Here is a 25,673-nt window from a genome sequence, read left to right on the forward strand (position 1 = left end):
CTGATAAAGAATAGTCAGCATGGCTTTGTGTGTGGAAAATTTGTCTCGCTATTTTGACTGAGTTTTAGTGGTGGACATGATCTATATGGACTTCAGGGAGGTGTTCGACAAGGTTTTTGACGGTTGACTGGTAAGCGAGGTTAGATCATCTAGAATACAGGGAGAACTAGTCATTTGGAGGTAGAACTGGCGAGAAGATAGGAGACAGAAGATGGTCGTGTCGAGTTGCTTTTCAGGCTAGAGGCCTGTGACCAGCGGTCTGCCACAAGGATCAGTGCTGGAACCACTGCCTTTTGTCATTTAATATAAATGATTTAGATGTGAACACAGGAGGTATGGTTAGTAAGTTTGCACATGACACAAAATAGGTGGTGCAGTGGACCGTGAAGAAGGTTACTGCTGAGTACAATGGGACATTAATCAGATGGGCCAGTGAACCGAAGAGTGGAAGATGGAGCTTAATTTAGATAAATGTGACCTGCTACGTTTTGGGAAGGCGAGTCAGTGCCGGACTTATACACTTAAAGGTAAGGGCCTGGGGAAGCATTGCTGAACGAACAAAATGCAGGTTCATGGTTCCTTGAGGGCGGAGTCCCAGGTATACCAAACAGTGAAGAAGGCGTTGGGTAGGCTTGCTGTTATTGGTCAGTGCATTGAGTATAGGAGTTGGGAAGTCATTGTGGCTGTAGAGAACATTGGTTAGGCCACTTTTGGAACACCGTGTGCCGTTCTGGTCTCCCTACTATAGTAATGATGTTATTAAACTTGAAAGGGTTAAGAAAAGACTTAGAAGGATATTGCCAGCGTTGGAGGGTTTCAGCTACGGGGGAGGCTGAAAAGGCTGAGTTTTTTTAGCCACGAGCATCACAGGTGTAGGGGTGACCTTTATTGAGGTTCATAAAATAGTGAGGGGCAGGAGATAGGCTGAATAGCCAAGATCTTTTCCCCAGGGTAGGGAGGGTGCAAAACTGGAGGCTATAGGCTTAAGGTCAGAGGGAAAAATTTAAAAGGGACCCAACTTTTTCACAGAGTGGTATGTGTATAGAATGAGTTGCTAGGGGCAATGGTGGAGGCTGGTACAATTACAGCCTTTAAAAGGCATTTGGATGGGCATACAAATGGGTGGGTTTAGAGGGATATGGACCAAATGCTGGAAAACGGGCTAGATTAATAGAGAATACCTTGTTGGTAGTCATGAGTTGGATTGAAGGGTCCGTATCCTTGCTGTACAGCTCTGTGGCTGATGAAAGGTTATTTGTCACAGGAGGTTTGGAATACCTGTAGTCATCTGTACCAACAAACATTTATTGAGGTATTTTCTGATAAAATGGCCCCTTCCAGCTGTTTAGACTCCATAAGTGGAGCATCAAATGTGCAGGAATTATCAATGCTGAAATTAAGTGAAAATGCCTCATGGGTTGCCTCTCATTTCTCCATTTTAGAGAAATGGATAAGACAAAAGTTGACCAAGTTGTGTATCTCCTGTGGAAGGATGGCTGTTGATGGGCTCAGTTTTCATGTATGCTTTGTCACCAGTTTTTTTTTTACTCTTCTGTCTGAATCTTCTGGCATTTTTATGATTTCAATTTACTTGTTCTGCAGTTTTTCAGCTTCTATTTTGTTGCGTGCATCTCTCTGGCATACAAATGTGGTAAAGATTGGCTGGTATATTGTAGTATCTAAGGAGCTGTATCACCTTGGATTTTGTACAAGAATTTTGTGTTGGACTATGTTGAGTTGCAGTGAAGAACGTCACCATTATTGTGGAGTTAGTGGGTCTGCAGCTTCTTCAGTTTGTCCACATTTTTTTAAATGCAGGAGTCCAGTAATTTCTGAGATAATGGGAACTGCAGATGCTGGAGAATTCCAAGATAATAAAATGTGAGGCTGGATGAACACAGCAGGCCAAGCAGCATTTCAGATGAAGCTCTCTGATGAAGGGTCTAGGCCCGAAACGTCAGCTTTTGTGCTCCTGAGATGCTGCTTGGCCTGCTGTGTTCATCCAGCCTCACATTTTATTGTCCAGTAATTTCAGTTGGGTCAACCTGCTTCTTCATAAGCTGTGTTTTAACCTTTTGTCTGTTAAGGTGTAAAGATGCTGTCATAATCCATGTGTTAACCACAAAATGTGCCACGTGAGGCTTGGATTGTTGCTTTCAGATGTAACAACTTTTGCTGGCAATGCCATTATAATTGTTACCAAGCAGATTCTCTCTCTTGCCCTTAAAATTTAACTTTAGAAGTGTATGGAGTCTGATTTCTTCAGAACTGAATTAATGTGGGATATTTGAACTTTAACTTTTTTCATGAATTCCTTTTCACTTACGCCAATGCTTATTTTCCTCTCTATTTAAGAGCTGAGAGCCATTGATGGGTTTCTTGGAGAATATATCCACCACAAAAAAAAAATTGTCATTGTAGACCTTATTGCTTCTCTACCCAGTTCTGACTTGCCCCATGGTGACATTGGGTATTTTGGAACACATCACTGAACCACCCAACCAGCATCCGTTGGGCCATTAAGACCATCCAAGCTGCAGCTGTGGCGCTACCCAAAAATGACTTCGAGGATTGGTTGTTGTCTACGAATTAAATTTGAAGCTGGGCACAAATATTTTCACTTATCCACTGACAAGGCCATTGTTTGGCTCTGTAATTACATATAAACTGAAAAAGTATTATCAGCTTGCTGTACATAATTTCACAATGAATTGTATCTATTTGCTTGTATCAACTTTGATTTAGGCTCCATTCTACATCAATGTGGATTCTTCAATTTCTAGTTGAGAAGCCATCTCTCACTTGCCTGGCCTGTGCACTAGACAGGAGTGCCCTGGAGTGGGTATTCTAAAATCAGTCAGCCAGAAATAACAACTCATAAACCCTTGAATACTCTGAGCAGCAATCCATTTGACAGTTGCAAACACCATTCATCCACTGCTGGACTGCCAATTCCAGGCAAATAATTTTCATCTAAAGAAGCTCCAAAAAGTGAAAATCAAGTTATTTTGTTTTATTTAATCAACTTGTTTTGTTTTAACAGTGAAAGAGGTAAACCTTCAAGACATAAAGGAGGACCCAGAGTGCGATCCAGAGGAGAACAGCATACTTTTTATGGGCATTCTGGTAAAAGCCCTGGCCAAGTTGAAGAAGATTCCTGAGACAATCAAAGCCATCAAGGAACGCTTCAATCAAGAACTGGAACAGATTGTGAAACGGTCCACAACCCAGATCGCAGATCATGCTTATCAACGAGGTGAAGTTGTCTCACAAGAGAATCAACCGAGGTAATAGTGCTACAGTTAAGAAGTGTGAAGAGGCACATAAACTTTTGGCAGTAATCATACTGAAACATAGTGAAATCAGTACACATTAGTCTGTTAAGAGCTCAGTCAGTTTTCAGCACATTTTGCAAACCTTTACTCGAAATATTTTGTTTTAAGTTCTGATCTTTTTATAAAATGCCTGTAGGGATTGTTATTTGTGTCTCTCTTATCTCTTTGACCCAGTGACATGTTTGACCACCGTGCTGTAACCTATAGAACTTAAGTCACGATTGATGAAATTATTGACCGCTGCCGGCAGCTTTTCAGAAAATGTTCCTAAAGGCTATGACTGTGTAAGCAAATGGCATTTCGAGTTTTTGAGCCTGGGATAACATCTTGTTCTAAATCTGGTTTAGCTTGATAGCTCCGATGCAGGCAAATTGCACGTTGACCTCAGTTTAATTAATTGATTTAACATAGAACATTACAGCACAGTACAGGCCCTTCGGCCCTCGATGTCATACCGATCTCAAGCCCATCTAACCTACACTATTCCATGTACGTCCATATGCTTGTCCAATGACGACTTAAATGTACCTAAAGTTGGCGAATCTACTACCGTTGCAGGCAAAGCATTCCATTCCCTTACTACTCTGAGTGAAGAAACTACCTCTGACATCTGTCCTATATCTTTCACCCTTCAATTTAAAGCTATGCCCCCTCGTGCTCGCCGTCACCATCCTAGGAAAAAGGCTCTCCCTATCTAACCCTCTGATTATTTTATATGTTTCAATTAAGTCACCTCAACCTTCTTCTCTCCAATGAAAACAGCCTCGAGTCCCTCAGCCTTTCCTCGTAAGACCTTCCCTCCATACCAGGCAACATCCTAGTAAATCTCTTCTGCACCCTTTCCAAAGCTTCCACATCCTCCTTTATAATGCGGTGACCAGAACTGTACACAATACTGCAAGTGTGGCTGCACCAGAGTTTCGTACAGTTTCACCATAACCTCTTGGTTCCAGAACTCGATCCCTCTATTAATAAAAGCTAAAACACTGTATGCCTTCTTAACAGCCCTGTCAACCTGGGTGGTAACTTTCAAGGATCTGTGTACATGGACACCGAGATCTCTCTGCTCATCTACACTACTGAGAATCTTACCATTAGCCCAGTACTTTGCCTTCCGGTTACTCCTACCAAAGTGCATCACCTCACACTTGTCTGCATTAAACTCCATCTGCCACCTCTCAGCCCAGCTCTGCAGCTTATCTATGTCTCTCTGCAACCTAGTTGATTTCTCCAACTTGACATCTTGAGTTGCAGCATGGGACTCTTAGTCTCCATCCCTTGATATCTGTTCAAGTTCTCCAAGTCCCTAAATTCAGGGCTTTTGTGGTGCAATATTAGTGTTCTTTCCTGTGAGCCAGAAAAGCTGATTTTCAAGACCCACCTGCTCCAGAGGTATTTAATACGCCTCTGAACAGATGGATTAAAAAAAAATCAAGATAAGATAGTTGGTGACAGCACACCGCAATCTACCAGGTAGATGTTGATAATGTGACGTATGACATGTTTGTTAGTAAAGGCTGTTGTGGTTCAGTAGTATTCTGCCTAAATCTGAGCCATGAAGCCCATTTTCAACTCCCAACTAATCCAGGAGTGTGTAATAGTATTTTTGAACAGGTTGGCTAGGAAAACCATCTGAAGCCCTAAATTCTGGTCAAAAGCAAAAGATTTTGAAAATGGAAGTTCAAAATTGCATCTAGTATTAGAATTGCTGTTGCAGTGGCTTGTATCAGATTTTAAATATTTGGCAATGAAAGGAAGTGGACTAGAAAGGAAGTAAGAAGGCTGAAATTCATATTTCTGAAAGCTGTTGTATTGCCTGCTGGAAAAGTGCAGTGCTTGGATATTGGGCAAGAATAATATTACCTTGAGCAAACAGATAGCCCTAACTGATAGATGGAGACGGGGTGATTTTTGCTTCAGCAGGTGAGGTATAAGACTGTTGTCAGTTGCTAACATATGACCAAATGACTGCAGAACACCTTTTTTTTGGGTCAAGGGTGGAACACCAGAGGTTGTGGTCCACATTAGTGCCAATATCACAAGTAGAAAGAGGGATAAAGTTGTTGTAGAATTTTGGGTGCTAGCATGAGACCGGCAAGCAGAATAGAAGGCAGCCATCTCTGGATTACTTCCAATGTTATGTGTTTGTCAATATAGAATGATCAAATGAACACATGGTTAAATGCAAGATGCATGATGCAAGAGGCAGGGCTTTTAGATTTGTAAGTCATTGAGCTGGTCCTGGAATAACTAAGACCTGCCTAAGGAAGATGGGTTAAACCTGAGCAGGACTCGGAAGATTGCTAAAGTTGTTGCGGAGGTGTGAATTAACCTCCCTGAGAGCAGCTTCAGATAAAATAAATATAAAGCTGATTATGGAAAGTAGAAAGCTCAAGAAACAAGACTAGTGGTTTGTTTTTTTTAAAAAAAGGCAGAATTAAGAACAAGCTATCTGACAGCACACAACATTTGCAACAGGATGGGTCATTTGATGGCACTAGTAGAAGTTAAAAGAGGCATAATTGGAAAAGGACATGATCTCTGACTAAGTCTCATTTAAAGGCAGATATGAGGAAAGAAATTTCTCAAGACAATGAATCTGTGGAATTCTTTATCACAGAGGGCTGTAGAATCTGGATTGTTCAAAATTTTCAAAGCTGATTGACTGATTAAAAAAAAAATCACTGAGAATCAAGGATTATGGGGAAAGGCAAGAGAGCTGAGGATCGTCAGAGCAGCCATGACTTGATGAATGGAATGCCAACTTCAGCTTATGTTCTTTGGTCTTTGTCAGTTGACTACGTTTTCCACATCATAGATTACTAGTTCCCTATACTTACAGAACCAAATTGTCACTTGGTTAAAAATAAATGAATAGATCTTTTACCTGTTCCATTAGAATTTTGGCATCCCTGCAGATCTTGATCGATGATAATAGTTTTAACTCCAGTTTTTCTGAGGCTCCTTGATGCCACACTCTGTCAAATATTATGTTGGTGCTAAGGGCAGTAATTGCCACCTCCTGTCTAGAGTGTAGCTCCTCTGCCCATGCTTGGATCAAGGCTGCAACAAGGTCAGGAGTTTGGTACCTCTGGTAGAACCCAAACTGAGTGTCATTGAGCAAATTATTCCTTGCCAATTGCCACTTCATAGCACTGTTGACAAGCCCTTTAATCATTTTGATGAACAATCATACACCATAAGGGCAGTAATTGTGCAGGTTGGATTTTCTTGTTTTTGTGCTCAGGGTATTACTCAGCAATTTTTCACGTTGTCTGGTAGATGCCAGTGGAGCTAGATGGGAATGTCAGGGCCCATTATCTTTGCAGGAGTTAGTGCCTTCGACTGTTTCATGATGACGCATGGAGTGAACGAAGTTGGTAGAAGACTAGCATTAAGTGATGTTTGACACCTCCAAAAATCGAGATCGATCATACACTTTGTATTTCGGATTGAAGAGGGATGTAAATATTGAGCTTAGTGCAAAAGCTAAACATGCTGGGCTCCTCCGTCGTTGCGCACTTGGATATTTCTAGGCCCTCATCCTTTTTTAGTCATCTGGTTGCCCATCATAAATCACAACTGAATGTGGCAGGACTGCAGAGCTTAGATGTGATCTGTTAGTTATGGGATTGATCAGCCTTGTCTTGGTGATGGACGTTGAAGTTTCTGACTCCAGAGTATATTTGTGCCTTTGCTGACCTCAGTGCCATTTTGATGTGATGTTCTTCATCATGTGCTGTTCCCTCACCCAAGGTGGGGAGGCAATAAGTGGCAATCCGCAAGAAGTTTTCTTACCAATTTTGTCCTTATGACATTTAATGGGGTATGGAGTCATTTTTGAAGATTCCCAGGATAACTCCTTCCCCAAATTATACAACAATGCTTCTGCCTTCTTTGGGTGTGTTGTCCCAAGAGGCAGGTCATATACATGGATTGTGATGATGTCTGGGACTTTGTCAAGAGGGTATGATTCCATGACCGAGTACTACCATTAACCAGAAAGTAATCTGGAATGGCTACAAACTACTGAAAGTGTCAGCACTGGTAAAAGGCTAAGAATTCTTCATATCATCCTGATTCCCTGAAGCCCATTCACCAATTCCATGGGACAAGTCCAAGGTTTTAATGGAATACTTCCCATCTTCGTGGATGAGTGCTGATCCAACGCTACTAAAGAAGATTGATAGTGTCCAGGACAAAGCAGTCTACTTAATTTTTCGCATATTCTGAAACATTCATTTCTGTTATCAACACACAGTCCCAGTAGTGTAAACAGTTTGTCAGATTCATTGTCAAAATTTACCAAGACTCCTCCTGCATCTTTCAAATTCCCAACCATATCCATTTCTGAGGACAAGGGCTGCAAACACACAGGTTTTCTGCCAAGCCATTTTCTGTTCTGACTTGGGTATTGCTGGTCTGAAGTCCTGGAACTCCCTTCCTACAGCATTGTGGTTCGCTTCACAAAGCGGACAGCAACAGTTGCTAAAGGCTTCCTGAGCAGCCAGAGATGGGCAATAACTGCTGGCCCAACCAGAAAAACCCACTTTTTCCTGAAGTAATTTTAGAGAAACAAAGTGGTAGATCAATATGAAGAATTTTGATTAGTCAGTGGCATAGCTCTAGCTGCATAACTCCCAGATATTGCTTTGGAGAACTTCACAGGGTAAGCAGGTAGCTGTGGGAGTCGGTGGGCTTGAAATGCACATTGGTTTATAGGTGGTTGCCTGAGATGAGACAAAGGTCGAGGAAGGTGAGAGATGTGTTGGTCGAGCCCACCGACTCCAACAGCTGCCTGGAATACGCCTCTTCCCACCCACCTTCCTGCATCCCCTATTCCCAATTCTTTTGCTTCCACCACATTTGCTCCCAGGATGAGGCTAACAACTCCCGTACATCCCAGACGTCCTTGTTCTTCTTCAAGGACTGCAACTCCTCTTACCGCTCCGTACCCCCCCCCCCCCCCCCCCCGCGGTGGTCGAGAATGCCCTCGACCGGGTCTCCCACGTTTCCTGCACCTTATCCCTCACACACTTCCCTCCGACACTTCCGCCATCTACAATCCGACCCCACCACTAAAGACATTTTTCCAACCCCACCCTTGTCTGCCTTCCAGAGACCACTCTCTCCGCGACTCCCTTGTCCACTCCACACTCCCCTCCAACCCCACCACACCTGGCACTTAGACCTGCAACCGCAGGAAGTGCTACACCTGCCCCCATAACACCTCCCTCACCCGCGTCCCAAGCCCCAAGATGACTTTGCACATCAAGCAGATGTTCACCTGCACATCTGCCAATATGGTATACTGCATCCACTGTACCCGGTGTGGCTCCCTCTACAATGGGGAAACCAAGCAGAGGCTTGGGGGCCGCTTTGCAGAACACCCACGCTCAGTTCACACTAAACACCTGCGCCTCCCAGTCGCGAACCATTTCAGCCCCCCCTCCCATTCCTTAGACGACATGTCCATCCTGGATCTCCTGCTGTGCCATAATGATGCCACCCGAAGGTTGCAAGCACAGCAACTCATAGTCCCCTTGGGAGCCCTGCAGCCCAATGGTATCAATGTGGATTTCACCAGCTTTAAAATCTCCCCTCCTCCCCCCCCCCCCCCCCCCACCGCATCCCAAAACCAGCCCAGCTCGTCCCAGCCTGCCTAACCTGTTCTTCCTCTCAACTATCCCCTCCTCACCCCTCAAGCCGCAACTCCATTTCCTACCTAGTAACCTCATCCCGGCCCCTTGTCCAGCCTCCCTGGACTGACCTAACCCCTCCCTACCTCCCCACCTATACTCTCCTCTCCACCTATCTTCTCCTCCTATTCATCTTCGGTCCGTCTCCCCCCGTCTCCCCATTTATTTCAAAATCCTCTTGTCAAAGCCCTTTTGTCCTTAAAATCTTAAGTCTTACTCCTTCTGGCATCATCTATTTAAGGTGTTACTTCACACGTGTGGAATTGGCTAAGTTCACTAATGATTGTCACACCAAGTCAGAAATGTTTGTGAGCAAGTTTGTCATGTGGCATGGAATGATTCAGGAGTAGACTTTGATTTCACCACCAACACTTGTGGAGCTAACAGGTTAACTGTTTTCTCTTGGTTAATGACTTTATTCACTTGAGTAATAAATTCATTTGTCATAGGTGTGCTGTGTCATGGTGAAATGATTCAAGTAATTGCATTATTAACTGTAATGGCAATAATTGTGAAAGTAAATTTTACGTTCAGATATAACTTGTATAGTTCTGCAAGTTGATGAGTTCACCACATTATGCCAGCTGTATTGATTTTTCATGCAGTTGTAGAAGGAAGTTTAAAATTAATTTTTCTAATAAGCATTGCTCTCCAAATATGCATTTTCATACTCTTGAAGCTACAGAATTTATCTGCTAAAGGGTCTCCTGTCTACCTCTGTCATTGAGTTCAAATAATAGGTCTGTTTTAACCCATTTATTAAAACTGCAAATGGACACTGGGCAGAGGATTTCTATTTGATCATCATCTTTTCAGAAAATCTTCTCTTGCAGTGTCCAGATTGATGACCGTGTTCATCATGTTTGTAGCAAAAAATAGCATGGGTTGGATAATGGCAAATAGAAACTGGCTGTTCATACTTTGTTAACAACTAGCTTATTTATTAATTTTGCGTTGACTTTTGTCTAGGTTACTGCTGGAGCTTCTAGAGTTGCTGTTTGAAAAGTTCTATGCTGTAGCTGCTGCCCATAAAATTATTCTCAGCTATCTTCATCAAATGGTCGTGTCGCCTTCTGGTTTGAACGTGAGTGAGATCAAACTGTACGACATGGCAGAAGTCTGGGCTCGGATCCAGAGTGTGCTCCAGGTAAGTCTGTAGGCCCGTTGTTCACGCTGTATCACTAATTACTGCAGTGCTGTTCTCCTTCATCTTGCTTGGATACTTCTGCTCCCACTGTATCATGCCCCCACTTTCTCCATGTCACACTGTACATTCTTTCTTCTTAGATGTTGGTTGAATACCCTTCTGAATGCCTTGATTGAACCTGCCGCCACTACATTCCCTTGGGCAGTGCATCCAGCTGTTCATACTGTCTGTGATTTCTTTATCATGTCCCATTTTGCTGCTTTTGGCAACTGTTTCAAATTTGTTCTCTTTCAGTTTCATTCATGTCAAATCGCATTTTGTTCTGCTCCTTTCCATTGCGCTTTGGATGACTTTCCAGGAACATCTTGTTGCTATTGATGGCTTTTAAGTAAACTACATTTTAAAGATGAACAGCTGCTTGAATACATCTACTTCCTTTTTGAGCATTCATGTGTTTGTAGATTAATTAAAGAGACTTTATATACCAAACCATCAACCATATATTACAATATGGGAGTGGATATGGGAGAGGTTGAGAAGTGCTGTGGGGAGAAAAAAAAGCTTCTAAAACTTTTAGGAAAAATGGATATATTTCTTATGAGTATCCCCCTATTCAACTGCTATAAGATATCTGCTTAAATAGAGTAAATAAGACATTGAGCAGTAGGCAGTTAGTTCAAACACTGGCAAGTATTTGGAATATTAATATTTAAATTTTGCTGGAAAAGCCACTGTTGACTGGAATATTTGTGTAACAAATAATTCCAGTGAACATTGTTAATTTTTATCTCCTAAATAGCAGTGGAATTTAGATTAGATTCCCTACAGTGTGCAAACAGGCCATTCAGCCCAACAAGTCCACACCACCCCTTAAAGCATCCAACGAAGCCCCATCCCCTTATAGCCCACACACCCCAGAACGCTATGGGCAATTTAGCATGGCCGATCCACCTAACCTGCACATCTTTGGAGTGTGGAAGAAAACCTGAGGACCTGGAGGAAACCCATGCAGACACAGGGACAATGTGCAAACTCCACACAGACAGTCGCCCGAGGCTGGAATTGAAGTTGGGTCCCTGGCGCTGTGAAGCTGCAGTGCTAACCACTGAGCCACTGTGCTGCCCTTAAATCTCTTTGCTCCTTCACAAGCACTGCAAATGAAAAAGGCTGCCTCAAAAGCTCAATTTGTTTACATGTATACTGGGTGCCTGTGACTCTTGTGTTTTAGGTTGCTCACACAAAGCAATGGGTAAAGCTCAGTCTGGGGAAATGAATAACAGTTCATGGAGACTCCATTCAAGATGGTTGTAGAGGAGCAGGTAGCATTTGAGCTCCTGAGCCCAGGCTTCATCCACTTTTCTTTTCTTCCTTTTTATCTTTTGCTTCAGTTTTTCATGTAAACTGACCTTGTTATTAAGAACGGTGGTGTTGGTGGTGGCAATATGGGTCAAGCACGGACATATGACGAGCTTTTGGATTCCCTGCAGTGGAGGTGAACTTGGGCCTAGTGGCCCAGCCCAAGACCCAGTAGTGTTGCTGTTTGCATTGGTGAAGTTGGAGCACAGCACAGACTCTAGTCAGTGGTGATGGGGTTGAGTTTTGGCCTGGTGCCGCACCAGTGGCATCAGTGGTGGTGGAATTGGCGTGATCAGCCCAGCAAGGAGTCATAGTGGTAATGTGGCTATTCTGTTTCAATGGCAGCTGTGTGGTGAAGGAACTCAAGGCAGGCCAACTCCTTTTACCTTTTTATGTGTATTTTGTTACAAATACATTGAAAAGTATATAGTGTCGCCACTCTCCAGCACCATCTTGAAACATGGAAAATAAAGGCAGAAAAGAAAGAAATAGTCTAACTCAGCTTGAAAGCTATGTCATTGTCCGAGATCTCCCACCCTGATGTGAAGACCAACCTAAACACCAAGCAATATAATAAAATGTGAGGCTGGACGAACACAGCAGGCCAAGCACCATCTCAGGAGCACAAAAGCTGACGTTTCGGGCCTAGACCCTTCATCAGAGAGGGGGATGGGGGGAGGGAACTGGAATAAATAGGGAGAGAGGGGGAGGCGGACCGAAGATGGAGAGTAAAGAAGATAGGTGGAGAGAGTGTAGGTGGGGAGGTAGGGAGGGGATAGGTCAGTCCAGGGAAGACGGACAGGTCAAGGAGGTGGGATGATTCACCCATCCCTTCCTCCCACCCCAAGCCGCACCCCCCGCTACCTACTAACCTCATCCCACCTCCTTGACCTGTCCGTCTTCCCTGGACTGACCTATCCCCTCCCTACCTCCCCACCTATACTCTCTCCACCTATCTTCTTTACTCTCCATCTTCGGTCCGCCTCCCCCTCTCTCCCTATTAATTCCAGTTCCCTCCCCCCATCCCCCTCTCTGATGAAGGGTCTAGGCCCGAAACGTCAGCTTTTGTGCTCCTGAGATGCTGCTTGGCCTGCTGTGTTCGTCCAGCCTCACATTTTATTATATTGCTTGGTGTTTAGGTTGGTCTTCACATCAGGGTGGGAGATCTCGGACAATGACATAGCTTTCAAGCTGAGTTAGACTATTTCTTTCTTTTCTGCCTTTATTTTCCATGTTTCAAGATGGTGCTGGAGAGTGGCGACACTATATACTTTTCAATGTATTTGTAACAAAATACACATAAAGGTAATAAATCAAATAAGGTTGTGCATGAAAAGTTCCTTTCCATTTTTAGTGAACAAAAAGCAATACTCAACTTGTAATCAACTCTTAAATTCTCTAATAAGGAATCAGACAAGCTAACAGACACTTCAAGTATCTATTGGAAACTGAAACAATGCTTTTGGCTGCATTGATTGGTAGGTGGAATTTCTGACTGATTTTACATCATCCTTAGAACCTTTTTGACTCCTTATCCAACATAAGGAATGACCTCGACCTGATGTTCCATGTTTGTTTTATCTTAGAAGTTTAGCAGTCTGGGCTGGATTGTGTGCTCTGTGAATCAGCAATAGATATACTGAGAGCAACTTCGCAGGATTCCTTCTTATGACTGACTCTGACTCTGACTCTGTATATGTCAGGCTCAGCCTACCACTCGGTGCTATGATATTATAAACTTCAGTACTTTAATAGCAGTCCATGATGGGGCTATTTCCTGCAAGGAATTAAAAGCAAGATTGCCAATTAACCATCCCTGGGAAAGCAAGGAGTCGAAACTATATAAAACTGCTTGATAACTGGCTGCCTTGTGCCATAAGGACAAAAGATTTGTTTTGAGCAAACTGCTAACTCTGAATGTAGTATGGAACAGATAAGCTACTCCTGATAAGAAAGCAAGCTACAGATTTGATGACTAATTTCGTGGAATGAATGGATTTAAAGGTTCGTAGACAATGACTCACCACAACTTAACAAGCAGCAAGTCCTTGAAGAATAGAACTTCTGGATTCTTGAGCAGCAGAATTCCAGAGAACCAAATCCTGGACGTAGGTAGAGACTGTTGCTGTCGGTTGGAATCATCTCTAAATTCTACCATTAACCGAGTAACACCCAAGTTGGTTTGTGTGGCTTAACTTGGTTACTTGAGGGGTCTTACTTTGGTTGCTACATGCAAGGAAATTTTAATTAACTATTTCAGTATTTGATTGTCTGTGATGTTTCTTAATAAGTAGCTGAATTAAAGATAGTTGGTCATTTACAGACAACAGTGATGTGTTATGTATCTCATTCGTTTATAATAACACAGTGCTGGATAAACTCAGCAGAACTACCAGCACTATCTTTTAAAATTAATCCCTCTTCAGTTAGACATGAAAATATGATATGAAATGAGTTTTGCATTAAGTTTAAAAGAGAGAAATGTGGGTATAATACTTGTGTTCTAAATCTAAAGAATGATCATTTATAATGTTAAGAAGACAGAACTAACTAAAGTAAGCTGGGAAATTTAAGTAGAGCATAGCAATGCAGTGGTCAGCTTTCATGGAAATATTTAAAAGCTTGCAGCAAAAATGTATTCCCGTGAGAAAGAAAGAAAAGCTTTTTATCCATGTATGATGCACTGTTGTCAAAACTGAAAGAAACTGTTAGCATCACACTCAGAAACATTGTAAAAATGGATTTTCTATTCACACCTAAATAGGAAAATAATTACCAAAGCTAGTGTAAATCTTTTTAGAGGAGCTGATGATGGAAGACAATGAAGTGGTTAAAATATTTAATTTTTTAAACCCCTTCCCCCACCCTGTTGACCAAGAACCTGAAAACCAAGTCTAGAATTTGATGACACTTCATGGTGTTTTGGGTTTTTTGTTGATGAAATTGAATTGCTGACAGCCAGAGACTGATCTGTGATGAGATTTTCCAGAACAAAAGGGCCATTAAGCATCCAACTCATACCACCCAAGACTTTGCCTCAAAGCCCTTTTAAAGGCTTTGCTCAACTTCTAGCCATTACAGTAGATAAACCAGTCTTCAATTAAACTGTTAATTTCATTTCCAAAGAAAACAAATGGTTGAAAACCTGTTTGTATCCAGAAAGTGTCTAAACAGTTCAACTATTTCTGTTTTTTCACATAGTCTACATACATAAATGTGCATTCCCACCAATGCAAAGAATAGAAGAGCGATATATAATTTAAATAGAGGGGGGGGGGGGGAAAAGAAAAATGCGGCGGAATCCACATATCCTAAGAAACAAACCAAAAAAGTTTATATCGAGGTAAAGCAGGTGGTTAAGGTGGTAATTGGAATGTTGTTTATGATTGCAATTCTAACTCAGTATGTGCTAAGAAAGGTTTTGCCACAGCTGTGTATGGCATTGGTGAGACCACGTCTTGAGTACTATGTATAGTTTTGGTAGATTACTTAAGAGAGGAGTCGCATTCTCGGCAGTCCGGAGAAGACCTACTATGCCTCCTGTAAACATTTGAAAATACATGGAGTAAGAGAATCAAGGACTATCACATCCTAACAAACCAGAAGGACCATTTCAGCAGATTGTGTGAACAGGGGCCGTCGAGCATTTTATCATTTTTGGAGAAAGGGCTCCTGAAGATCTGAAACAACACTTGCTGGTTAATAGACAGTCTGCTGCCTTATTGTAGCCCACAAATTAATATAGAAAGGTTTTTTTAAAAAGAGTTCATGGGATATGGGCGTTGCTGGCTGTGCCAACATATTTTTCCATCCAGGAATAGCCTTGTGAAGGTGTTGGTGAGCTGCCTTCTTGAACCACTGCAGTCCATTCGGTTTTGGTTAACCTATAGTACCATTAGACAGACAGTTCCAGTATCACATCTGTATTAACAGCTTATTATGAAGAAGTTTATTGCCAGTAGCTGCCCCATGTTGTACCAGCTTCCAGGTTTATCCTTTCCGTCTTTGCATAGAGGCTCGAGGACAAGAGAAATTGAGTGCAGCAATTTCCTTGCAGGGGTTCCAGTAGTGGCAGAATTCCATCATGTATTGCCAAAAGTAAGATGAACATGAAGAGTTCAGGTGGACACAGTCAGGTTGGCAAAGAATAAAAATGTCAAGCATTGTATTTTGGAAGAAAAGGAATGCAAATATGAACTCAATGGAAAGCTGCTGATGGATTTAGAGAATGGGAATGTATAACTGTTTGTAAGTGAGTGATTGCTAAATGCGACTATAATTTTGGAGATGTTGATGCACGATGAGGATGTGAGCAATGAGATGCATCTGACTTCAAATCGCAACAAATCAAGTTATGAAGCTGAATTGCATAGGCCTGGTAATTTGTACTTCGGTACAAAAAATACAACTGCTTCATCTGCTAAAGAAGGGAAGTCTGCCACCATTGCTTGGCCTGTCTGATGCACAACTTGAGTTCTCTGCTGAAAACAAAATATTGCAAGACACTGTTTAAAGTGGAGCTGTGAGTTCTGTTATATCTTGACAAACAGACCTCCCTCAACCAGCATCTAAACCAAGTAAATGCTAAATACTGTAGATGCTGGAAATCTCAAACAAAGAAGCTTGGAGAGACCCAACTGGTCTGTCAGAATCTGTGGATAGAGAAGCAGTTCTTGTCTGGTATGACTTATTCAAGGACAACAATCTAAACCAAGAAATCTACTCAGTTATTTCACTGCAGTTAGACACACAGCAAGCTTTTAGTGACCTTAATTGACTATAATTCAGAAGTACTTTTGGAGGAATTAGAAAACCATTTGGGGCACTCCAAGATCTCCCAACACAAAAGGATGCAGATGCTTTCTTCTAGTTGCTTTATCTGAGATCTATCTCATACTTTGGGCCAAATGGACTTATTTTGTGCAAAGCCTTCTGTGGTTTATAAAAGACGCAAATTACAATGCAAATCCATCAGAGCATGCTTTTGTACTGTGAATCTGCATTTAATGTTAGATGAACACTTTTGAACTTTCATCAGGAATGTGTATTCTTGAGATCAGGAAGTTGAATAGCATTTAAAGAATAGATTTGCAAGTACAGTTTAAGATGGACAAAGGAAAAGACCATTCAAGAAACTAACAATATGTATGAAAGCAAGGCAATGAACCTTACCAAATAGTTGTTTACCCCATTGAAGCAAGCAGAGTTGATTTTTATCTACCTTTTTAGTTTTATCTCATTTCAGTTTAAAAGATCTATATGTTTTATACTTGCAAGTTGACATTTTGCTGCACTTACCTATCACTGCACTTCCTTCTTAAGATATCCTTGAAGTATTTCTTAATAAAAATTCTGTTTAAGGACTGTTGTCAATGGATTCTTGACAAGTTTTTATTGCTCTGACCAGTCATGTTTCTATCAGTCTGTTAATGGCACCAGGCAGCTGGGAGGCAAATCTCTCCACATAGTCATGTTGTGTGGTAGCATGCATTATTCTTTTAAAACTTGTTGAAGGTAGTTGAAGAACTGAGCTAGTATTTGCGCACTGGTCACAACCGGTACTTAAGTACACAAGTAACGGCTTAGTGGGAAAAACCTGCCGTTTCACTAATATGGTCCGTGACTTAGATATACTTTTAAATCTTGTTTTGAGAATTTGTTTGCATTGGTGATTTTTTTGCTTTTTCTTTGATTCAGCATGTCAATAACAGGCTGTAATTTAATTTGCCTGTGATTTTCTATTTCTTACCTTTTTTATATTTTATCCAGTGCGATTCGAATTGGACTGTTCAGTGCCATGAATTATTTTTTGGAGGACTGGATGAAACTTTAAAATAGTGCTGCTGTTAATTTCACTTTTTCTAAATGTGTGACATAGTGCAAGTTCTTGAGAAGATTCTCATTATCATTTGGATTGTTGCCCTCACTTTTTTGTTTATTGTCAATTTTTAATTGTCCATATTAGTCAACTTGCAGCATGATATTGTCTGGGGATTCTTCAGACATTTATTTTGGCGAGCCAATGCAGTTCTAAAAAATATCACATGTAATATCCATCTTCTGCAAACATTAATGAACATAAATCATCTAAGGTATTTGATTAAGATTTGGAGAAAAATAGTGCTGGATAAATTGGATCAGTTGAATGCACTGTAAAATTTCACAAGTGCCTTGATAACTGCCAGATTTATCAAATGGAAATTTTCATCTCTGGAATAGCAATGTAAATGGAGGTTTTACACACACCACTGCAGCTGGCAATATTATCCTGTGCACTTTTATCTGTAGTGTTACTGATGGAGGCACAATAAACTGGCTTCCAATGGACCAACTATGAAACTAAAATGTAAAAATTAGCTTCTACTTAAACAGCATAATCTCAATCTCCTATTTTGTTTGGAAAGCTAAACAATTGAGTGAATGTTAAATTTCTCACAGTATACTACACGAGCAATACTACAGGGCAGCATGGTGGCTCAGTGGGTTGCACTGCTCCCTCACAGCGCCAGGGACCTGTTTAATTCTAACCTCTGGCAACTGTCTGTGTGGAGTTTGCATGTTCTGTCTGTGTCTGTGAGTTTCCTCCAGGTGCTCTGGTTTCCCTCCCACAGTCCAAAGATGTGCAGGGTAGATGGATTGGCTATGCTAAATTGCACATAGTGCCCAGGGATATTTTAGGCTAGATTGGTTAGACAAGGGAAATGTAGCACTGGGTGGGATTCTCTTCAGAGGGGCAGTGTGGACTTGTTAGGCCGAATGACCTGTTGTCACAATGTATGGATTCTATGATTCTCCTGATGGTTGAAATTTTCAATTTTCCTTTTCTGTTCATTTGTGGGTGTTGGTGTGGCTGGCTGGCCAGCATTTCTCATCCATCCCTAGTTGCCCTTCAGAAGGTAATAGTGAGCTGCCTTCTTGAACCACTACAGTCCTCCTGCTGTAGGTTGACCCGCAATGCTATTAGTGAGGGAATTCCAGGATTTTGAGCCAGTGGCAGTAAGAAATGGCAATATATATCCAAGTCAGGATGATGAGTGGCTTAGAGGGAAACTTGAAGGTGGTGGTCTGCTGCCCTTGACCACTTCCATCTGGAAGGACATGGGTTTGGAAGGTACTGTCTGTGGATCTTTTGAATTTCTGGAATGCATCTTGTAGATGGTACACACTGCTACCAAACATCAGTGGAGGCGGGAGTGGATGAAGTGCCAATCAGGTGGGCTGCTTTTGTCCTGGATGGTGTCCACCTTCTTGTGGTGTTGGGGCTGCAGTCATCCAGGCAAATGGGGAGTATTCCATCACACTCCTGACTTGTGCCTTGTACGTGTTAGACAGACTTTAAGGACTCAGAAGGTGAGTTTCTTGCCGCAGTGCTTTCTTCTGGCCTACTCTTGATGAAGCAGCTGAAAATGGCTGGGCCTGGTACACTACCCTGAGGTACTCCTGCAGAGATGTCCTGGAGCTGAGAACATTGATGTTTAACAACCACAGCCATTTTCCTATGTGTCAGGTTTGACTGCAACCATTAGAGTTTGCCCCCCGATGCCTAATCTTTTGCAGTGATGTGCTGGGTTCTTCGATCATTGTGAATGGGGATATTTGTGGAGCCAACTCTTCCAGTGAAATACAGAAGCATGTTGAGTATTTCACATTGTTCCTTTAATTTGGTGACTGTCTTCTTTTGAGCCTCTTTTCAGTAACTTTGTATCCAAGTGTCAATTTCAGGGAACCAATCCTTTCTTGGCCCAAAGATGTGAGACCCAGCAGACCTCTAGCAAATTTTGCCAATGAGCTTCACTGGTAGATAGTAATGAGCCATTTGGAGACAAAAGTTACGCTAACCAATCGACTGTATTTGGCCCAAACTGTAATAAATGAGATATGCACAAAGAATCAGACACTTTAATCGAACTCATCCAGGCTGATCAGCTATCTTAAATTAATCTAGTCCCTTTTCAACCCTTCCTATGCGTAGACCATCTAGATGCCTAATAAATGTTGTAAATGTACCAAAATCTTCCATCATCTCTGCCTGATGACATGCACTGCACTGAATGGGAAAATTGCACAATTTCTCTAAAATCTGGGTATAATTTTAAAAATTTGTTCCCGTTCCTCAACTCCACAAATTTGTGCAATTTCTCTATCCACCTTATCTGCTCCCACTAATACCTTTTTGAAAGCATTGATCAAATTGCCTGTGAACAGCTAAATTTCAGTGAAGTCCAAAGAATTTATCATAGAATTGTTGATGCATCTGTTCAGAATAGTATTAATTGGAGTACACACTACACAATCATTGTGGAGATAGAGTCCTGTCCCACATTCAGGTATGTTTTGTGACACTACTACTTTGCTCAGTGAAATGGACATAGAACAGGTCCAGCAACTTAAGACCTAGTGTCAGTGAGACACTGGGCCAATAGCACAATGGTGTATATGACCAATATCTGTGACTTCGTGTCTTGGCAAATTCCCTACTCTATCATTATCATCAGGCTGCACAACAGCCTGATTCAATGAAGAATGCAGTAGAGCATGTCCTGAGCAGCATCAGGCATACTAAAAAATAAGGTGTCAACCTGGTGAAGCTCTAACATTAGAAGCAATCTGTAATAGATAGGACTAAGAAATGCTGAAACCAGTTAAAAGGGAGACAATCCATAATGGAGGAACAAAAAGACCTTGGCTATTCACTGTTTCCGTGTCACTCATGAACGTACAAACTTCTTCAAGGTCACCTCTCGGCCCAAGGATGAACATCCTAAGCCCATGAGGCATCCATTCCATATATTTTCTTTTTAGAGTTTTGCAACGAATTGTTAGAATGGAAGACAATTTTGAAAATGAGCTGTTACTTAGCAGAGAATCAATGTATTTTAATGAACAGAGAGTAATGGTCAAGTGCAAGATAGTGAGTTTGCGTACTGTCAAGACGTCAAGTTTACCACTTCAGAAATCACTCAACATCAGGTTATAATCCAACAGGTTTATCTGAAATCACAAGCCTTTGGTGAGGTGCTCCTTTGTCAGGTAAAGGAACAGTGATCCGAAAGCTTGGGATTTCCAATAAACCTATTGAACTACAACCTGGTGATCATGTGACTTCTGACCTTGTCCACACCAGTCCAACACTGGCGCCTGCATGTTAAGGTTACCATCGTAGATATTTTATAGCGGGGCATATCCAAATTTTAGCCAATCTGTCCCATTAACAAAATGATTGTCACTGCATCTCCTCCAAATCCTCTATCCTTTCTAAGGTGTGCACGGAACATGACACAGTTTTCCAGTTTAAGCAGAACCAGAGATTTTTGTGAAGGTTCTTCATTGCTTCTTTTGTACCTTATGCATCCTGAAGAGCCCAGGACCTCGTTTCTCAATTTGCAGCGCTACCTTAAGTGAGTTGTGCAAATGGACCTCCCAGAACTTGTTGAGTTTGTTATAAATTTTGGGATCTCATTTTGAGGTTGGTGATGCTTCTTCTGGACTACTGTGTACAATTCTGGGCACCCTGTTGTAGGAAGGATATTATTGAACCGGAGCCGTCTCAGAAAAGATTTACCAGGAAATTGCTGGGAATTGAGGGTTTGAGATATAAAAATAAACTTGAAAGTCTGGGAATTTTTTGACTGGAGTGTAGGAGATTGAGGAGCGATCCTATCGAGGTTTGCAAAAATCATGAGCAGCATGTTTCAGGTGAATGACAAGTGTCTTTTTCCTTGGGTGGGGGGATTCAAAACTAGGGGCATATTTTTAGGGTTAGGGGAGAAATATTTGTAAAAATATACACAAGGGGCAACCTTTTCACAGTGGTTCTTGTGTGGAATGAGCTGCCAGAAAAATTCAGGTAACTGTGCAATGGTTAATCCAATGGTTAAAAGACATGTGGACAAATACATGATGGATAGGAAAGGTTTGGAGGGATATGGGCTGAGCACAGGCAGGTGGGACTAGTTTTTAGTTTGAGATCATATCGTGGATATTTTATAGCAGGGCATATCCAAATCTTAGCCATGGACTGTTGGTCCAAAGGGTCTGTTTCCATGCTATACGACTCTGACTCCATAACGAAAAATAGATCTCAAAATTAAACATTGACTATTGTGGTGACAAGGTACTTGTAAATGAAGTAGTATCTTCGGGTTTTTTGATCTGACAGTCAAAAAAAAAGTGATTTAAATTAGTAGGGACCGGAGGGAATTTTCTGATCCTTGGACGGAACTCTGCAGAATCTCAGTAAACATGCACCTTAATTGGTTTGCCATGCACTAAATGTCATTGTTATTTCTCTTTTCTGTGTTTCATCAATAATCCATCATTTTTCTTTACTTTGGAAATTATGACAAGCTTGACCTTAAAAAGTTAGTTATGTTGGGTGCTAGTGACTGTATATTTTCAAGTACAAAATGTCATTATTTTAACCACTCAAATCTGTGTTGACACAAAACCTAACAATGTAGTTTTATGACTCTTAAATCACCCATAGATTCAACAAAATCTCCTTTTTTAGATCATTAATGAAATTGTTGAGCAGATAGCCTCATGAAGACATGACAAATTGAACCAAGACAATAATCCTCCAGTTGATGATCGAATAGACCCTTGGCACCCAGACACAGTTTTCAGATAAAGTTAGCTCTCATTTGAATCCTAAGTTGCAGTTGATAGAAAAGTAAACTCCATTTCAGTATGTATTTTGAACTTGTGAATAACTCTAATGTTTCAAACAGTATTTGGGGAGCAATAATAAATTTTCTTTTTTTTTTGGTCACTTCACCGTTAATACTTTAAATGTTAGTTGTGCTCTGCAGACTCCTTTTGTCATTAGATCGCTATGCTCAGACATTTTTAATCAGAAACCTTCCTGTGTCAGTACTCGCTAATCTCGTCACTCCATATAACTGCTTCAGAGGTAGATTTCATATATTTTGCTTTTCCTCTTGCAGAAAAAACATCTTCCAGAAATTTTCCTTACAAATTCTATCTTCAGTTTGTTTTTTCCTGCTCGCATGTTATTTTGTTTATTCCTTTATTTTTTCCCTTTTTTTTTTAAAGAAATTCTGAGGTCCCTTTTTATGTTAGGGGCCCCTTGTCAGTGGTTGTTAAAGGCTTCAGAAGTTCAGGGTAATTGCCCCAAACTTCTCTTTTTCTGTTTATTTTTGAGAGGCAACAGCTAATACTTAGTTCACTCTTTTCTGGCTCATTTTAGATTTTGATTTGAAGTTGGCATTGCATTTAATTTATATCCAATATGTGCTTCTGTTATGGTCTTTACACTGTTGCAATGAAAGAAACCATTAAGAAAAACCATTAAGAATTTGCATTCACATAATGCCTTTTATAATCAATGGACATTTTTGACGTATTTTTACGGCCCAAAGAGTATTTTTTTTAATGTACTCACTTTTGCAGTGCAGGAAAAATGGTATTTGAGAAACAAGACCTTAAACCAAAGACTAAGGTTTTGCTTTACTCAGTAATTGTCATTCCTGTGCTCCCATGTGCTTTAGAAAGTTGGACATCTGCAGCAAGCACCTCCAAAGCACTCCAGATACCCCCTACAATACCTTGGAAAATCCTCTGAACTTGGTGGCAAGAAAGGAAGTGAGACATCAGTGTCCTTGTCCAAGCCAACTTTTAAGGTGCTTATTAAGTCAAATCAGTGCCATGGACCGGGCAGTTTTTTGTTTGTATACTCAGGACCAGAGTCATGAGTCAACTGCTTTACTTGGAATTGTGTTGCGACAGGAAACTCTCATGAGAAAAGTGGAAACACTTGATGTCCTCCAAACATTCCTGAAGAAGTCAAATATACCACCTTCCCCCTCCCCCTCCCCCTCCCCCGGGCCCCAAACACTGCCAAGTCTGGCTTGTGACGGATGAAAATGGAGAAGATTGAGAAACTTCAGTAGAAATGCACGGTGGTGAACGGAAGGCATGAATGAAAGTGCACTAACCTTGCTGTAACAACAGTCTGCAAAACATGCTTTGATTTTCTCAGTCATCTGAGAACCTATTAAAATAGAATTGATGCAAGCCACGCTTGATTCCTTTTGATAAAGAGAACACAAGGAATATGACTAATAGCATACACCAGGATTCCAAAAAGAAAATTAGAATTATGATCTGTTTTATGTTGTTAATTTAAAGTAGGGCAGTAGAATTTTCTTACCTACTTGAGCCAGTGAAAGGGATTTTGATGTGGCACCTTGACTAAAACGCATCAGTTTCAAAAATCTGGTGCTTCTCAGCATGTTGTAGCCTTGAATTATTGACTAATGCAGGAAAAAAAATTTCTGATTCTTCCACCAAACTTTGGCACATTGCAAGAAGTATCCAGTCTGTTTAATGTGACCAGATATGTACTTGAAAATACTGTAAGCAGCAGGTTTTTCCAGCAATTCGTATGAAAACTTTCTATCTGTGTGATTTTTTTTTCTTAAAAGCCCAGTCGTGCCTGGAACATCAGGTTGTTTAGATAATAAGTATTATTACACGGCTATTAATTTATAGAACATTCTTCTTCAGCCTGCTAATTTATGATAAGACAGGAAACAATCAAGATTTCATTGCTCATAAATTTTGGCATTATCTAGATTTATAAAGCTCCTTTTTTTAAAACCTTCTGCTTTCTGTCACATAGAAGACCCCTCCCATTCACCATTATACTCTCTTACACCCTCTTGAGATAGATGCAGAAGTTTGTAAACATGTATCAACACATGTAAGAACACCACCCCCTCACCTTTTTAACAAAAATTAGCAACTAATGATCTGTTATCTTAAGTTGGCCATCTCCACTGTCAAGCTAACTTTTATTTTTACACTGTATATTATATTGGGTTTGGGTGAAATTCTTGTTTTGTTCAAGGAAGCCGTGAAAAATGATGTTGGAATTTTAAAAAGGCGTCTGTTGAAGTCCTGTGAGTTGTACCTAAAATATTGCCTTATTTGAGCAATGGGGGAAGTGCTAGACACATTTGATTTGATTTATTAAGGTTGCATGTGTTGAGATACTGTGAAATGTATTGCATGCTAACCAGACAAATCTTATTTTACGTAAGTATATCAGTGTACGAGAACAGAATGCAGAATATAGTGCTTCAATAGCAGGGAAGAGAAGGATGAACTCTCATATTAGAGGTCTAATCATAAATAGAACATAGAACAGTACAGCACAGAACAGGCCCTTCAGCCCACAATGTTGTGCCGACCATTGATCCTCATGTATGCACCCTCAAATTTCTGTGACCATATGCATGTCCAGCAGTCTCTTAAATGACCCCAATGACCTTGCTTCCACGACTGCTGCTGGCAACGCATTCCATGCTCTCACAACTCTCTGTGTAAAAAACCTGCCTCTGACATCCCCTCTATACTTTCCACCAACCAGCTTAAAACTATGACCCCTCGTGCTAGCCATTTCTGCCCTGGGAAATAGTCTCTGGCTATCAACTCTATCTATGCCTCTCATTATCTTGTATATCTCAATTAGGTCCCCTCTCCTCCTCCTTTTCTCCAATGAAAAGAGACCGAGCTCAGTCAACCTCTCTTCATAAGACAAGCCCCCCAGTCCAGGCAGCATCCTGGTAAACCTCCTCTGAACCCTCTCCAAAGCATCCACATCTTTCCTATAATAAGGCGACCAGAACTGGACGCAGTATTCCAAGTGCGGTCTAACCAAAGTTTTATAGAGCTGCAACAACATCTCACGACTCTTAAACTCAATCCCCCTGTTAATGAAAGCCAAAACACCACATGCTTTCTTAACAACCCTGTCCACTTGGGTGGGCATTTTAAGGGATCTATGTATCTGCACACCAAGATCCCTCTGTTCCTCCACACTGCCAAGAATCCTATCCTTAATCCTGTACTCGGCTTTCAAATTCGACCTTCCAAAATGCATCAGACTGATAAGACTGGTAGCAGTCGGGAAGAAGCTGTTCTTACATGCGTTGGTACATGTTTACAAACTTCTGCATCTTCTATCTCAAGAGGGTGTAAGAGAGTATAATGGTGAATGGGAGGGGTCTTTGATTAAATTGTTTGCCCTCCATTAAGTGGCAGGAAGTGCAGATGGAGTTAATATGCATGATTTCAGTGCCCTGTACCTCCCTGTAAACCAGTGAACACATC

At 41.2% G+C, this 25,673-nt stretch overlaps 1 protein-coding gene across 2 annotated transcripts in view; it reads left to right on the top strand.

Annotated features, from left to right (window-relative positions):
• The window catches only part of exoc4 (exocyst complex component 4), a 449,005-nt gene that overhangs the window by 56,220 nt on the left and 367,112 nt on the right, over positions 1 to 25,673 (top strand). For both annotated transcript variants that reach the window (XM_059654495.1, XM_059654496.1), the window contains 2 exons: positions 3,044 to 3,287; positions 10,004 to 10,181. In XM_059654495.1, coding sequence (XP_059510478.1) covers positions 3,044 to 3,287; positions 10,004 to 10,181 — 422 coding nt within the window. The remainder of the gene's footprint in view (positions 1 to 3,043; positions 3,288 to 10,003; positions 10,182 to 25,673) is intronic.

Source organism: Stegostoma tigrinum, chromosome 25 (assembly GCF_030684315.1).
Source record: "Stegostoma tigrinum isolate sSteTig4 chromosome 25, sSteTig4.hap1, whole genome shotgun sequence".
In the NCBI taxonomy this organism is placed as follows: Eukaryota; Metazoa; Chordata; class Chondrichthyes; order Orectolobiformes; family Stegostomatidae; genus Stegostoma; species Stegostoma tigrinum.